The following is a 17,451-nucleotide window of genomic DNA, read 5'->3' on the forward strand; positions in this document are numbered from 1 at the left end:
TTATTTATAAGATTAGTTTTATATCGCTAATCATTAAATTAAAAGTAACAAATATGACTGGTATATAATTTTACAGATACTATTGTTTGATATTGTTGTTTTTGTACATAGATTGATTGTTCGTTGGCGTTACAAAAAAAAGGTTGATAGAAAAAACTTGTAGGTAGGAAAGAAAATTTATAAGTAGACAAACAAAGAATAATGTTGCCGTTTCTAAAATAATGCGTGCTTCAACAACTTAATACTGATTTTTGAAGTAAAACTTCTTTTGAATCGTTGTGATTTGAAACTCAATGATACGATCATGCGTCACAATAAAGAAACACACACATAAATGTATGGGAGAGAACCGGACAGAATAAATTACTCAGTTTTTTATATTCACAGTAAAAAAAACTTGTCTACTTTTTAGAAGATTCACTTCTGCCGTGTGTGAATTGCATATATACCTCTTTACACTTTTTTAATTTATACGTAATTGGAAAACATAGTCAACGGCATATATTATTATATTTCTTTACTGGGATACTTAATATTGCTTTATTTTGTTTCATATGTCAACACTTCTGAAAAAAATATCATATTCGCATAAAATATTCTCTAAAAAAAAGTGTGTCACTTATTTTCAAACAAAATTATTATATAAAAATGTACGGGACACATCGGTCGTAAATATTGTGTATAGCAATGTGTGCACTCGATTTAAAGTAAAAATGCGATACCATTACCGAGCTCGTCGCTGACGCCATCCTGTCATCAGTTCGTCGACTTTAGTCCCTTCCTTTATCATGTTACAAGAGTTATGTCCGTTGATTTAAGAATGTAAATTTATTTAACATATTATTTCAAAAGGATGTTAAAAAACAATGGCATGTTTCCGTAAAAAATATATATAATAAGGTGCCATTCTAATGTGGAATTCCCTTCAAATGTTTCAAACAATTTCAACCCTTCCTCACTCGGCTTACTACCTACTTTCCCTTACACCATTTTAAAATGAAATTCAACCCATATGCATAATTTTTTACTCAAATTCAACAAGCAGGGACGAGAATAATGTGTGTTATTTATTTCGACTATGTTACGAATTTGCTTTAATATTCATTAAACTTTGAAAGACTTTTTTTAACCTTTGGTTTTGTAACTTTCAGTTAATTAAAAAAAAGTGCGTGCGTACAAAGTAAACAAACATGCCAGAAGTAAAACTTCTTTAGACGCATGAGGGTAAAATTTTTACGGATGAAATGCAATAATAATAATAATAGCGTCACGAAGATGTGCAACGTTTTGTTGAACAACAGCGCCACCAAGCGTGTACTATAAAAACTACAAAGGTTAATAGTTAACATTAATATCGATGGTATTATATTGCAAAGTAACTAGATGGTGCTGGAACGGAAATCTAAAGCCTCAATATAAGTAGCTATACCAGTCGGCTCTTATCTATAGCACAAGCATTAAGTTGCTTATATTACGAAAAGAAGACTGTATGTGTAAAAAAAGTACAAAATATAATAAATAAAAGCGATTAATTGCTTAAGACAAATATAGTCTTTAATTTTATTTAAGATTTATATTAAAAAGTGTTACGATATTCAGAGAAAATATTGATTTTTCTTTATTAAAAAGCGGCGAACTATAACGTTAAGGGTTTCGTACATAATATGTATATTTAATAACGTATTTTTTCAAAACGATCTAATATGCTGAAAAAGGGTATTTTATCATTTAGTTTTTTATCATTTACATTAAATTTAATGGCAGATGCCAATAAATGGAATAACAATAACCGCATTGGTGTAGTCTTGCGAATAGTTTCCCAAATCACCGACGGTTTGCGGATTCGATTCTCATTGGATATTTGTCTTTGTACACTGTTCGCCGCGTGCGACGCCGCGTTGCGGGTTCGATCCCGCACATGAAAAACATTTGTATTGGCCATACAGGTTTTTGCCGTGATCTGGGTGTTTGTGCAGTCCTTGTGGGTCTCCCCACTGTGCCTCGGAGAGCACGTTAAGCCGTCGGTCCCGGTTGTTATCATGTACTGGATGAAATATGGCCGGAAGTGAACAATACGGGGCATCTCTGTAACGTAATTGAATCATGAATAATCCAGTTCAAAATCAATGTTTACTTCATTTATTAGTCTTGAACTTAGTACCAACGAGAGATAACTTTCTCTATGTTTACACCTGATAGCGATCGTTATTCATAGTAGAATATATCCGCCAACCCGCATTAGAGCAGCGTGGTGGATTAAGCTCTGATCCTTCTCCTACGTGGGTACTTCTCCTACATGGGGTCTATGCGCATTAGTGGGATATTACAAGCTGAAGCGATTTGTACAAATATTTTTTTCCGGTTTGGATGTCTGTTCTTGTGGATCTTCTCACCGTGCCTCGTAGAACACGTTAAGCTATCGGTCCAGGTAGTTATCATCAAATACCTGATAGCAAACGTTACTCATAGTAGGCAACATATCCGCCAATCCACACTGGAGGAGCGTGGTGGATTAAGCTCCAATCCTTCTCTTACACGGAGAAAGAGGCCTATGCCCAGCAGTGGGATATTACAGACTGAATGCAGTAAATGGAATAATACGATTCTTTGAAAATTTCAAATATTTTTTTTATTACTGGATTGAAAAATGGAGAAGATGGTTTCAAAAAGGTAAGACATTATAACTTAAGCAGATAAAGTCGAATTGGTATCCTACGAGAGGTCCTTTAACGTACTCTTACAATACAATACAAATGTTCTGTAGTGTTTTTAGTGTTGTTTGTTTACTAACAATTTTTATTAAAGAAAAATATCCACGGCGTCCTAACCTCTCGTCTTTTTTTAACCGATTAAAAAAAGTAGGAGGTTCTCAATTCGACTTGATTTTTTCCTTTACGTGTGCTCCCTCATAAATTTTTATTGGGTGAACTAATTTTGGCGATTTTTTTATATCGAAAGCTAGTGCTTGTCATGTCGTCCCCATTAAATTTAATCCAATCATGAAAATCGATTCAGCCAGTATAAAAACGAGTGTGCTTTAGACCACACGATTGAAGTAAAACTGATTTAGTAATAGGTCTGCACTGTGTCTTAAATATACGACACGTAATTGGCTATGAGAGAAAGAGCGAAATAAAATGTGTATTTGCACCCCTATATGTTGCTTCGTTCGCCTCTCCCGATCACAGTTTTCGCAACGCTCTCGTCACGCATTCACCAGCTTACTCCTCAAGTCAAGCGTGCGCAAAGAAGTTTTACTTCAAAAATAGAACCTCCCCTTTTTGGAAGTCGGGCGCATTTTTATTATTTATCATTGTTGAGACTACAACTACACGTACTCTGCGACTATTTTAAGTATGTAATAATTACAGTTCTTCTTTAAGACAACAGGACAGCGGAGGCTCTGATTCCATACACTTTAAAATGTATAAACATTAATTATTTTTTTTACGTACACTGCTTGAAATTCTGTTTTATCTTAATCTAAATTGAATAAAGTAAATGTCGCCAACCACTATTAAGACACCAAAATACTTTCTACTCCTTATGAAGTGCATTTTTCTTTTAATTTGTTGGCATAAATTGACATCTTATTTTTGACATCTTACTGAATTAACATTTAACCATAAATTAACAGTTGGAAACCTATATAACATTACTAGCTGACCTGGCGAACTTCGTATCACCTTATTTTTTTCTGAAATATAATAATAACATAATATATCAAAATAAAATATAGCCTATCTTTTAAGTTGGATCAAACTGCACACGGTGTGCAAATTTGACTAAAATCGGTTAAGTAGTTTAGGAGTCCATTGAGGACAAACATTGTGACACGAGATTTATATATATTAAGATTTATTCTTAACATATTTATTATAAAGAATAATGGATGAGTTAAATTTTGAAAACATTAGTCAATTTTTAATTAATTTTCAATTACTTATACTACAACCCGATTTTTTTGTGATTTTAACGACATTTTTATCAAGCTTAAAATTTTTATATTTAATTTATATATTTATTGTTAATAATTAAGGAAACAACAAAAAGTACAAAAAATATTAGTTATGTATGACTAATACTTGATTTATTGAGCATCTAGTAATATATGAAAAAGGTCAACGAATCAAGCGCTAGAAGGTTAATAACTTATCTTATGATCGATTGAAATAACAGTTAAACTTTGTAATTGCTTGTTTATAAAATAAATCTACAATAATTTAACAAACTAGGAACTTAGTAACGGGGCATTAACAGAGTGTGAGTACTTCATAAATGCAATAATTATCTTAATTAATGGTTCTGTAGGTAATTGTAATAGTATAGTTATTGTAAAGAATATATTATTATTTCCTAAAACCGAGCTAGCTGTTACTTATTATTATTTGCTTATTTTACAAGAACGATAAATGTTCGCATTTTAGGCTATTTACATTAAATTTATAGGCGCCGCCAATTAACCTAAGCCGTTAACCCAAACCTTACAGATATTTTAGTAGAAAAGGGTATAAGAAATGGGTCATGAGTTTATGAACAACAATTTTACAAATTTTACACAATTATATTATAATACAGGTGAAAAGAGAAGGAAATATAAGAATACGATTATTATAAATAAGATATTAATACGATGGAACATAAGAGCAAATTTAATTAGATATACTGATTCTCAATCAATTCTTCATATTCATTCAACTATAGTTATGATTAATTTAAAGATTTTATGATATTGTTCCAATCTTGAATTCCATTTTATGATCGTTGTCTGTGATTTATATAAATAAAAACTTTTGGTATAAATTAAAAAAAAAAAAAATATTTCGTTCTTTCTTAGTTGCCAGGGACAAGTTCGATTGAAAGAAATTTTTTGCGAATTTCTTCGACAAAGATGGAAGAAGCATATTCAGAAAATATTTTTGTTTCAAAATTTTAATTTCGTTCATGATATGCATATGTCGTTTATTTTGAAGTTATACAATGATAACGTAAATTAAATATAACGTATCGATCATGAAAATAAACATTAATAGTCGTGGTATTAATTCAAGAAAATATTATTGAGTGTGTTTTCAGATTCCTAACCTTTAGAAATAACTTATTAAGGAATAAAAAACGAAACAAAGAAATATACTCACTCACACATGGACGCTTTAGCTTTATTAAAAACAGTTCAGAGCTTTTTAATGTGAAAATTGTTAAGCGGTTATCATTTATGCGAAAAGTCTTTGTTGGTTTAAACAGCAATTCTACGTGTCAATTTGTCACGCAGGTAATCGAAGGTGTATCACTGAATATAGGGCAATTCCTGAATGAAGGTATATCACTGAATATAGGGCAATTCCTGTGACGCTGACGTTCAGTGAAGCTACGATACGCCTAGCAAGCGTCAATTTATGTTTTGATTTTAGAGTTTTTTTTTTTTTTTAATTTTAATCAACTATAATTTGTTTTAATTTAACAGAACATTTTAAATATTTTGGTAATCGTTCCTACGGAGTAAAAGTCTGTCGCGTCTCGGAGATGACAAACATACTTTGTAAACTGAACAGTATAAGTATAGACAATGTGAAACAGTGTCTCTTTCTTTGTGTGACGTAGTTTGTGATCGCATGCTGCTTAGAAAATTGTGAGTCAACAATCATTATGATAACATGCCTAGTAATTGTGTTATTAACTATCGATTTATATAAACATAAAAACAAATAAATCAGTCACATTGATAATAAATTTATGCATGATAGGCCACACGAGTTTCTGTCTGTTGATTAAAAGTAGATTGTTAACCAACTTAAAAAAAGATGAGGTTCTCAATTTGACTGTAGTTTTTTTACGTATGTTCCCTATGAGCTTTTTAGCTAGGTAGGCTTTAATTTTTTTATGTAACTAGGTCGGCAAACATGCGTATGGCTAACATGATGGTAAGCGATTATCGAAGCCTATAGACTTCTGCAACATTAGAAGCATCGCAAACGCTTTGCCGACGCTATCCCCAATTCCCCCCAGGAGCTCTGGTCACTCTGAGGAACACAATACTGCTTGAGAGCAGTATTTTTTAGCTGTGATCTTAAGGTCTGTAAGGGTTAGGTACTTTCCCAGTCGGGCTGCTCTAGATTTTGATCAGGATATATTCTGCTCTGCCCTGCCTCCATTACTTATCGAATCATATATAATAGTGTGCATTTACTTGACTATTTTTTCGTCGACCGTTCGTAAAGTATTATATCGCATAACTTTTCACTGGGTATACTGATTTCTGACGTGATGTGCCGATTGTGGGTGATGATTCTTGTTTTAATTTTAAGCTGATACTTTTTGAGTAATCTTTGATGACACGTATTTACTTTAATATTTTTCGTCTACCTACGTTATAGGTAATTAAAGTCGATTTTTTCGTTTGCGAGCAAACATAAAAAATTTAGACTACTAGACGCTTAGAATTTATAATTGCAAAGATATTTTTATGGCCACGCATGCCTATTTTAGAGTCTATTAAGCAAAAAATCGTAAGCGATTGCTATTAATTGAGATGAATCGACAATTTTTACAGTTTGTATACTGTTTTTTAATTAAAAATGTTTTTCGACTAGTCAAAGTATGTTTTTAACTTTCCTGCTTTATAATGTTTTATAGTTACATTTATCTTTAGGTCATAGGCTAATTCCAATAAAAAATTAATGTGAATACCTATTATCATACAGAATTATCTGAAGAGATTTTATTCAATATAATTAATAATAATTGCTGTGTGGTTACGGCATTAAGAATTTAGCCATCCCCTCTCTTCCCGTGGGTATCGTAGGAGGCGACTAAGGGATAGTTCCACTACTACCTTGTAACTGGAAAAGCCGACTGATGGCGGGATAGCCATCCAACTGCTGGCTTTAAAATACATAGGCCGAAAACGGGCAGCAGCGTCTTTGGTGCGACAACGCTAGTCGTGCGGTCACCAATCCGCCTGCCGAGCATGGTGACTATGAGCAAAACACATGAGTCCACTCCATTTTTGTGCGAACTTGTGGATGCCTATGTCCAGCTATACCTATATCCATGTAGGACTGTATTAGGCTGAACTGATAATGATGATGACTGATGAATAATTATATTCATGCTTTACTGTAAATTGACGATAAAATGATTTTTTGTATTTGCTTAAATTTTATGAACTAAATAGATTCAGATCTGCATGATATAGGTTGGAATATTGCAAAAATTCCTAGCACCGTAAGTGAATTTAAGAGAAGGGAGATCTTGGATATACGTTTTATCGAAAAACACATTTAAATAGGAAGAAGCGATGTATTTTTTCGAATAAATAAGCACACCAAATACTTTAATTATCATTTATATTTAATAATTGATGTTAAAAATTAAAAATTAGTTATTTATAGTATGAGTTATATTTTGACCGTTCATCCTTTATTGTATATTGCAGTGAGATGATGCGAACACAGCACTTGGACGTGTAAATATTTTCACTCAAACTCCTTTTAAAAATGCACTTTTAGGGAGAATTTTCGCAGCCGCTCGAATGTTGTGCACGACGGTGACATATGCCTTTTCCACGATCTTACAGAATACATTCTGTTGGATTTCTTTTCGTTTCGAACTGTATTTCTGTTTTTTGTCTTTGAGATCTTTGTCTATAAAAAAGTATTAGCTGTTAGTTACATACTATTTTTATATTTTTATTTTTAAGCTTAATGTTATGAATGAAAGCTTTACAAGAACAATTCACATAAGCAGCTTGATTGCTGTACAAACTTACTAACAATAATAATCTGTTTCTCAAATGTATATTTGTCACGAATGATACTTAACATTACCTAATATTTAACAAAAGCAACTCCTAGTATGAAGTATTATATCGGAACTACACATAAGCCAAAAACATAAATACAAATACCCATACTCCGAAAATGTATGTGGGCTGCACACAAATACGTATTATGAACAGGAATCGAACCCGCAGTGGCTAGCACCTAGTTACGAGTCATCAATAATTTTCTATTAATGGTATAAACAATTTATTAAAATGTTTCTGTAATTCATACTAAAATATCTAACAATCGTATTTATTGTTACATAAAAATACTGCAAACATACTTCGTAACGATATTTTAAGTAAAATAAAGGGAGTTCATATTTCTCCAACAACATTTTCATGAAATAAACACGCTAAATTAATTGTCATTACCGTCTTGTAACGCTTGACGTAATTCTGAGCTAATAGTTACTTCCGGTTCATTCACAGCTTGGCACGACAGTGTTTCCGGACCAACTTCGTAATGTTCCACACCTTTGTCATCTACTTTGAAGTCATAGCTGTACTTCGCCGTTCCTAATGCAGCTGTAATATATTTTAGTATGATCTTAATTTGACTAATATTCTAATACATTTAACCTTTTGTTTTTAATAATTTTCCCAAAGTTGTCATTCCTTTTTTCCTAACATTTAGCATGGTTTCAATATTTATACTACCGATTCCGTTACCGCTATTTTAATAAAATTTCTAAATTATGAGTACCTATAATTAATGCAGGTCACTAGTGAACGGCATGTTTTAAGGAACGCAAATATTTACGATTAAAGAAAGCAGATATTTTACGATTTTTTTTTTGAAAAAAAAAAAAACTAAATCGTTGTGAGACCTTTATACGCATTATTTTTAAATGTAGCATACACTTAGCTAATCTTATTAATTCATGTAAACAATGATTGAAATAAATTTTCATCAAATTATGAACCAATTCGTATAAATCTAGGTTACAGACTAATCAGAACGAGTACCTAATTCCAAAGTGATACAGTGGCATAAAACGTTTTCAAACAAATGCTAAAAGCAAATGAGAGATTTTACTTCGGAACCTTTTAAATTAAGTTAACCATATAACTTGGTTGTAGAGAAATGGAGAATCCTCGCAGAGGACAGGAGACTAATCGTAAACGTCCGGATTGGACAGGGTTAGCCACAAATAGTAGCTCTCTACTTACACACGTTCGCTGGTTCCTCTTATCTAAATAAATTCATTGGGAGCAAATAACATTTATGTGATGATTTTGGTGAAAGCGCTTGGCGTATTTTACCTTACATATTGATAAATAAGCCATTTTAGGTTTATAGTTATTTACCCAATATATTTTAATAATCCACATTAATGCTTCGTATAATTTGTTGTGCCTAATTATTATTTGTAAATTTGAATTTAATTATTATGGCGGCAGTTTATTATACGATTGAATACGTTCAAATATATTTTTAGTTCAATTGAAACATATTTACGTGTTGTTTTGGTGTAAATTTTTTTGTTGTCGTATTCGTTTCGGTGTAAATTTTTTAAAGTACAGTAGAAACAAAATTAAAAAAAAAGTACAGTTAAATTGATCTGATTGAAGTCCTCTTTTTTTGGAGTCGGTTGAAAAAATAATATACCCAAAACTTTTATTTTCTAGATACCGCCATCCTCTGAATATCAAATCAGGCTCTTAGCGTATCGTTGATTTGGCTGTTTATGAATAAACATGAAGATAAGCTGTTTGTTAAGCAATGGTGACAGTGAAATATTATTTTTTTTCTTCTCAGATATTTAGATATTTGGAAATATATTCCAAAATTATTATTTAAATTTACGTTTGATATTTCTGAATATAATGTAAATAAATATCAAAACAATTTTTTTTGTACTCTTTATAAATTCTACATGGATTTCAGAGAATCTCAATAAAGAATTTAAAGGATGATTATTAATGATAATTATATTGTTTATAAAGTTAATGAAATAAAAGTAAGATCTTATATGTTCACGATAATTTCTGTAAGTTTTAGTTATGTTATAAATACTTACTTCCTTTAATGGTATAAGCGCCGTTAAATGATTTAGAAATTTTACTCAATTCAATGGTAACATCACCGACCATAGTCAAATCAACTCGAGTTTGTAATACGACTGATTTTTCTTTTGTGTCCATCCTGGAAAAAATATTCATACTTAAAAAAAAGACACGTTCAGATTATGCACAGTATTCTACCGTTATTGGCATACGTTAGCAGTGGAAGAAAGTACGTATATCTTTCATTTTCTGATCTAAATGTTTATCCTGCCTTTGTAATTTAAATGACAAATACAAGTTACTTTGCTTTGCTGTGTGGTTACGGCATTAAAGAATGTAGCCACCCCCTCTCTTCCCGTGGGTGTTGTAAGAGGTGACTAAGGGATAACACAGTTCCACTACTACCTTGGAACTTAAAAAGCCGACCGATGGCGGGATAACCATCCAACTGCTGGCTTTGAAATACACAGGCCGAAGACGGGCAGCAGCGTCTCCGGTGCGACAAAGCCAGCCCTGCGGTCACCAACCCGCCCGCCCAGCGTGGTGACTATGGGCAAAACACATGAGTTCACACCATTTTTGGCGTGAACTTGTGGAGGCCTATGTCCAGTGGACTGCGAAAGGCTGATGTGATGTGATGAATAAGTTACTTTATATATATATATATATATATATATATATAATTATACATAAGGTATAACAAAATATTACATTTTATTACATTACTTTGATTTTGCACGAATTTATAATAAGAAGATTTACTTTGAGAGTTTATAAATATTATTTGTTCTATCATAACTTTGAGCCTCCCTTACTCGCTCATTGTTTTGTATAAGCTAAGTAATATAAGGTGTTTAGTAATAGATATAACATACTTAAAATCAGAAAACTGTTGATTCTTCAAGCCAGTTATCGTAACATTTTTGTAATGCAATACTGTTTCAGCTTCGTCGCCTAACACGATATCTATACTGGGCACGAATAGTGGATCAATAGGTTTAATATCATATTCCGGTATTCCTTTACAGGTTTTCTCCAAAAATTGCTGCGTTGTTTTACTAAGGCACTCAGTATCATCCACTTCGCATGCTATAAGTAACGAACCTGTAAACAATAGATGATATTTTTAGAAGAAACTCAAATTTTACTTTAATAAAATTCAATAAAAATGGAAATAAAAAATTATGTACACGGTATACATTTTTCGTTTTCGTCTGATATTTCGAACCCTTTTCAGCGAAATTTGTCACGGACCAATTGAGATTAATGTGCCTATCGAAAATTATAAATTTATTTTTAAGTATCGTTTGTTCTTACATAAATTTCTACTAAAAATAAGTATTAATAAAATAAAAAAATTAAATACTAACAACTAAGACAAAAGAAAATTGAAGACTTAATTTTATTAAATATTAGAATTTCGCTACATGTTGAAGCAAGGAATACTAAATAGAAGTAGAGAAGCTACTGTCACATTCGAATAAAAAAAAATCAACGAACTACGAATTGTTCCATGAGTTTGTACGGTCTTGATGTCTTATACTAATAGTCAATTTAAAGCCAATATAATTATATTGGCCTTGAAATTGAGTGTCAAGACTAACAAGAGCAATAGACGTAGTAGGTATTGATATGTTACAATAAAACATCTCTAGAAGGTACAGAGCTGTAATTGATGGTCAGAGTACAGTTGCTTATGACAAAGAAATTCTCATTTCTTAATGTTTGAAATTCGTTTTTTTTTAATACAACGAAACTGCACTTCTTTAATAATAATATTTGTTTAGACGACGCTATTTAGCTATGTTCTTAGTGATAATATTAAACGGTTCCTAGTTTTGTGTGCAAAAACATTTAAACTTGACATTTAAAATGAAAACCATTTTCAATTTACTTTAATAAAATATTATTAAGAGGTTCTAATTTTTCTATAAATACTTTTTATTTTAAAAGAATTCTATTAAAATACATTATTGTGATATAAATACATATTTTTAGGTTAATAAGTCTCATTAAAAAAAAAAAACACACACACATTATTACTTAAAAATGTTAAACAATGCGGATCTCGTGAACAGTATGTATGAAATTTTTGCGTTATAAGCTAAAAAATGTTTTATCATTTATAAAAATTGTTAAATAAATTATTGATTATTTCAGGCAATTTGATAAAATATCAATTTCAATTATATAATGAACTAATCAAAATCCTAAGAGAAATACTCACCTCCATCAGAGAGTACGCTCCTAAAAAATAAAATGACTAAGAATGCACTATAGCACACCATATTGTCCGATCAAATCAAACACAAGACTGATAATGAACTTAAAATTTATCCGTCAGTACATATCAAGTTTATATAAGAAAAGATTGTCGCAGTGCAAATATCGTTATAAAGAAAATTACTCCGATACATAGGTCACAAATTATCAGCGAATCATAAGAATGTTCTGTGTTTTGTAAACACAAAAAATAAACATTTATAAACTACTTTCAATTATTTAGTATCTTATGATAATGACGGATATGACTTTTACTGCTTATTAAAAGTTTCACTATTAAATTTCTTGCATTTCTAATGTCAGTTGTCATGAGACTTCTTTTAATATTGAACTTTGAACTTTATCTAAAGATAGGTAAACAAAAAACAGATACATAATCATTTGTTAGCTTAACACTTGTATTTTTTTTTTAATTATTTTTTATATTTTTATTTTTTGGTAAGCGATTACCGTAGCTTATAGACGCCTGCAACACCAGAAGCATCGTAAACGCGTTGCCGACCCTATCCCTAATTCTCCCCGGGAGCTCTGGTCACCTTACTCACCAACAAGAACACAATACTTGAAAACTTGAAAACAGCATTATTTAGCTGTGATCTTCTGTCGAAAAAAAAGATCGAGATACTACCCCTTCATATTTTGAGCTGGAAATTTCCTGCTGTGGCCTACCTCCGTAGTCAGTACCTACTGATTGACATCGTTGATTAATTTTATGTTACATTTCATTTTGATAGTATTAGTTCAACATTAAAGAAAATAATTTAAAATGTTCCTAAAATTAAAATAAATAAAATGAATCTAAAATGTATTGTAGTTGCGATGATACCAAGTCATAAAATTACAAAAGGAAGTCGTCAAAAATTAATTCATAAAAACAATTGAATAATCTTCTCGCAATCAGGGGCCGTTGTGTAGATAGCTTATGACATCTCGTGTGATAAAGTAACATTCTTCACGGCGTGTCTGCTTTTATTGTCTCAAAATTAAAGTATACACCAAATTTCAGTGTATACTCTATAACATTTATTTTTGTACTGCTATGCTTTCCAAACTTTTGTAGTGCTTGTTCATCATTAAGCGACTATGATGATAACATTTTTATTTTTGTGTGACAAATAAATAATAATTGACAAAGATTTATTTATAAAGTTTATTTAAATGTCGCAAAGTGGGGTGTAAAAACGGGATTGTATATTTCCTAAAACACAATCAAACTATATAAATAATACTACACATGTTCGCGTCAAAAATGGCGTGAAATCATGTGTGTATGTGTTGCTATAGTTATCACGTTGGGCAGGCGGGTTGCTAACGGCGGGGTTGGCTCTGTCGCACGGATGACGCTGCTGCTGTCTTTGGCCTGTGAATATCAAAGCCTCAGCCTTGAATTCTTATCCCACCATCGGTCGGCTTTTTAACTTCCAAGGTGGTAATGGAACTATGTTATCCCTTAGTCGCCTCTTACGACACCCACGGGAAGAGAGGGGGTGGCTATATTATTTTCTAATCGCATAGCAAGATCTAATATATAACCTCGCATAAACTCCTTATTAACAAAAATATTCATTAGAATTCAATTAAAGAAATAAAAATTCTCTATACTCTAGTAAGTACACATATAGAACTCCACATACTATTACACAAATAGACTTATTTCTTAACAATGGAATCAAAATTTGGTAAATTTGCACATATACGGTGACGGAGGGTAAAATTACAAAAAATACAGCAGAATATGCTTAGCTAAAAATTGTGAGCAGTCCAACTGGGAAAGTACCTTAACCTTATAGAAAATCACAGCCAAATAAAACTACTCTCAAGCAGTGTTCTATTCCTGTGGTGAGATCCTGGGGAGGCTGGTGGAGCAGGCGTCCATAGACTACGGTATCAGCTTGCTTGAAGCCATCCAACATGTGTCTGGAGATTACTCCTTAAGAACAATTCCCGTGATATTTAAAAATATAATTATCACTTTCTCACAAAAAAAAACATTGCGCGGTAAAACATCACCCTCCGGGCAGATCATGTCACTGCTCAGCGTGACTGTTTCACATGATTTCTTTCCACAAGTATATTTATACGCTTTAGCCTGTAATATCCCACTACTGGGCATAGGTCTCTTTCTCCATGTAGGAGAAGGATCAGAGCTTAAACCACCACGCTGCTCCAATGCGGGTTGGCGGATATATTCCTTACCATGAGTACCGATTATCGATCATTAATCAAAGGGTGGTGCTTGTCCTGTGGTCTCATTTAAATTAGATCGAGATCTGATGATTACTTTTTGATATTGCATATTTATTTATTTATTATTAGTACTGTGTGGCTACGGTACTAAAGAATATGGCCACCCCCTCTCTTGCCCGTGGGTGTCGTAAGAGGCGACTGAGGGATAACACGGTTCCGCTACCACCTTGGAACTTAAAAAGCCGACCGGTGGCGGGATAATCATCCAACTGCTGGCGTTGAAATACACAGGCCGAAGACGGGCAGCAGCGTCTTCGGTGCGACAAAGCCAGCCCTGCGGTCACCAACCCGCCTGCCCAGCGTGGTGACTATGGGCAAAACACATGAGTTCACGTTATTTTTGGCGTAAACTTGTGGAGGCCTATGTCCAGCAGTGGACTGTATAGCAGGCTGTAATGATGAATGATTGCATATTTATTTGACTATTTTTTTTTACAACCGTACGTTGTACTACTTGTCGACGTAATTGAAGTTTTTTTTTTTAGTTTACAAGCAAACAATTACTATAGTTCTGTGACGATGTTTGTTTCATAGCCGTATCGTTTTAAGTTTTTTGCGGCCAATTGGAATCATAACCACGTACCAACAATAGCGTTTGGAGGTGTAAGTCTTATAGCTGTAAACGTGTTACGAACGTTTGAGACGTGTTCAATTTAACAAAGAAATAAAATTGTTACGACTCAAAGCAGGTACGAGTACATTGAGTGACTGATGACTATTCCATTACGATTCCTTTTTATGAATGGATTATATGGGGTAAATTTTCATGATCAAGATTATGGACTATAACTACTTTGTTGTAATCAAAATCAATCCGCCAAATGATACAAAGGGTATGTATAGTTTGTCACGCGTTGTATTGTATTCTGAAGCAATGTTCATAGAGAGCAGTGTATATTATATGTATACATATACCTATTTTCCCATCTTCAATGACAGCGACAAGAAAACTATATACCTATAAATTCTACATGGTGTAAACAAAGCTAGTTTTTTTTTTTTAAATTGAGACATAAGCATTTTACACAACTCAAAGGCAATAAGGCTTTCTGTTCATTACAAAATTAGTTGAGGCGTACTTTTGCTCTTCTATGCCATCACTACTGATAAAACCTGAAACTTGATTGAGAGCTGATGGTATCTTCAGGAGAGGCAAATTTTCTAGCTTACACATTTAGGTAAATCACGCATTTCAAGCTGGTTATATGCAACTTTCTATGCCGCTATCTTGATTTGAATATGACATAGATATATCTCAGGAGACCTTACAAACTCATCGTGTAATCTGGGACACAAATAAGAATACAATATTGCTGACGAATTGTGTCTCATGCTATTGCCAGTACTAACACCCTTAAAACGACTTGAAAAATTACTTTCATGCAACCGACACATAATGGTATGATGTGGGAATCCAGCCAACTATAGACTGATTGCTATTTCGACGATTCTTTATTTAATTTTCTGTGAAACCTGTGTAAAACCGTCACCGCCTAGATAATTACAATAAACTTCACTCTATAGTGGAAGTTTATTAATAATATCATTTCATCATACCAGTAATACACGGTAACATCATATTTTCTCACCACCATGGGTAGACTGGTAGAGATCTATTATAGAGATAAGTTCGCCCTTGCCAACATCCTTTATAAAAATGACTTGTAATTATGTTTTTTTTAAAGTGCAATAAAGAATATATATTAATAAAGAATGTATAATATATCAAATCGTAGCAAATCATTGATATAAAATATGAAAAGTTTTACGACTGTACTGGCGTATTGGTGAGAATATTAATTTCGTCATTGTATAGACGGTCGTAAAATCGATTGCGAAAAGGATAATTGTAATATATGTTTTTTTTTTTTATATAATGTCCCACGATAATATGTGAAAAATTGATAATATTGAACTATGTGACTGAATAAAAACAACGAGATAAATTAATCACTTATCATCATATCGAATCCGATGTACAAATTAAAGGAAAATAAAACTGTTCTTCTATCAATATTTGACGAAACAAGGACATTGTTTTTATTATACTATTTCAAGCATTTCAGAAGGGCTCAATAAAGGTAATTAGGCTAAGCACGCCTTTTGTATTAGAAGCTTCGAAAATTGACCCTATTAAGGATAATTAATTCAATTTCAACGAAGCAACCAACAATAACACTTTATTGACCTACAATATTGCAATTAGTGAATTGCTTACGAAGGATATTTTTATACAGAACCATTTAATACAAAGTAGTAAATATTATTATAATTTATAAATAAATAAATAACCGCTTCCGATAGGATTTCCTCATGTGTCGGGGGTCCGGTAACACACACAATACACAAGCACAAACGTTCAGACCACGACAAACATTTATATAGTCAATAAAAATCTCTATCGTGAGCGACGATCGAATCCGCGACCGCCAGCTCAACAGCCAGTGCTCGTGACCGCTACGCCAACGCGTCATCAAATTACATATGTATATTTGTGTCACAAATATAAATATAATATGTTACACAAATATCATTGCTAACAAGTACATACATAATATGTGAAAGGAAACGCGTAATGTATGAAAGGAACTATTGATTTTTTACTGTGTCGTCTAAATATAAAACGAAACTGCTTGTAAGCGTGATATTGCCTAAAATTGAAATATTCACGCATTGCATAATTTTTTATTATGAATTAATAAACTGAACTAGGAAAAAATATTTATATTGTATAATTATAAAAAATAATTGAGGTGTCGATTCTTTCTTTCTTCTTCGAATTCTTTATAACCCTATGAAACTTAGCACTTACATTAAGCTGGACGTTCTTACAAATACTTTTGATTTAGTTGTCAGTTTGAAAACTGTTTTGTAAGAGACCTGCATATTTATTTGACCTGTATATTTGGATGAAAGGCTTTGCAACCCTTATAAAGTTACTTGAAAAAAGTCGTTTTGTTTAGAAAATTTTCTTCTTCCTAAAAGTAAGACTTGGACAACCGCTCTGACGTAGTGTTGCGTGTCTAAACACCAGTTCAATCCCTGTTCGGGATAGATATGTGTATTTGTATAAATATTAGTTTCCTAGC

At 32.3% G+C, this 17,451-nt stretch overlaps 1 protein-coding gene across 1 annotated transcript; it reads right to left on the bottom strand.

Moving 5' to 3' along the window:
- Positions 1–7,284: 7,284 nt before the first annotated feature.
- LOC123658343 (juvenile hormone-binding protein-like) lies at positions 7,285–12,196 on the bottom strand. The gene is made up of 5 exons (XM_045593776.1): positions 12,060–12,196; positions 10,708–10,936; positions 9,847–9,971; positions 8,198–8,350; positions 7,285–7,643 (listed from the first exon to the last, which is right to left on the bottom strand). Exons 1-5 carry the CDS (start codon positions 12,118–12,120, stop codon positions 7,480–7,482), a joined length of 732 nt encoding a protein of 243 aa, XP_045449732.1. The 5' UTR covers positions 12,121–12,196; the 3' UTR covers positions 7,285–7,479.
- Between the last annotated feature and the right edge of the window lie 5,255 nt (positions 12,197–17,451).

The sequence above is a fragment of the Melitaea cinxia genome, chromosome 12, assembly GCF_905220565.1.
Source record: "Melitaea cinxia chromosome 12, ilMelCinx1.1, whole genome shotgun sequence".
NCBI classification, from domain to species: Eukaryota; Metazoa; Arthropoda; class Insecta; order Lepidoptera; family Nymphalidae; genus Melitaea; species Melitaea cinxia.

Bases quoted from the DNA above. Each gene is read 5' to 3' on its own strand.
- LOC123658343 (XM_045593776.1), bottom strand. From the start codon at position 12,120: ATGGTGTGCTATAGTGCATTCTTAGTCATTTTATTTTTTAGGAGCGTA. The intron at 9,972-10,707 runs GTATGTTATATC...TATTTTTTCCAG, and splicing joins CAACAGTTTTCTGATTTTAA to GATGGACACAAAAGAAAAAT. The intron at 8,351-9,846 runs GTAAGTATTTAT...AATATATTACAG, and splicing joins CGCTTATACCATTAAAGGAA to CTGCATTAGGAACGGCGAAG.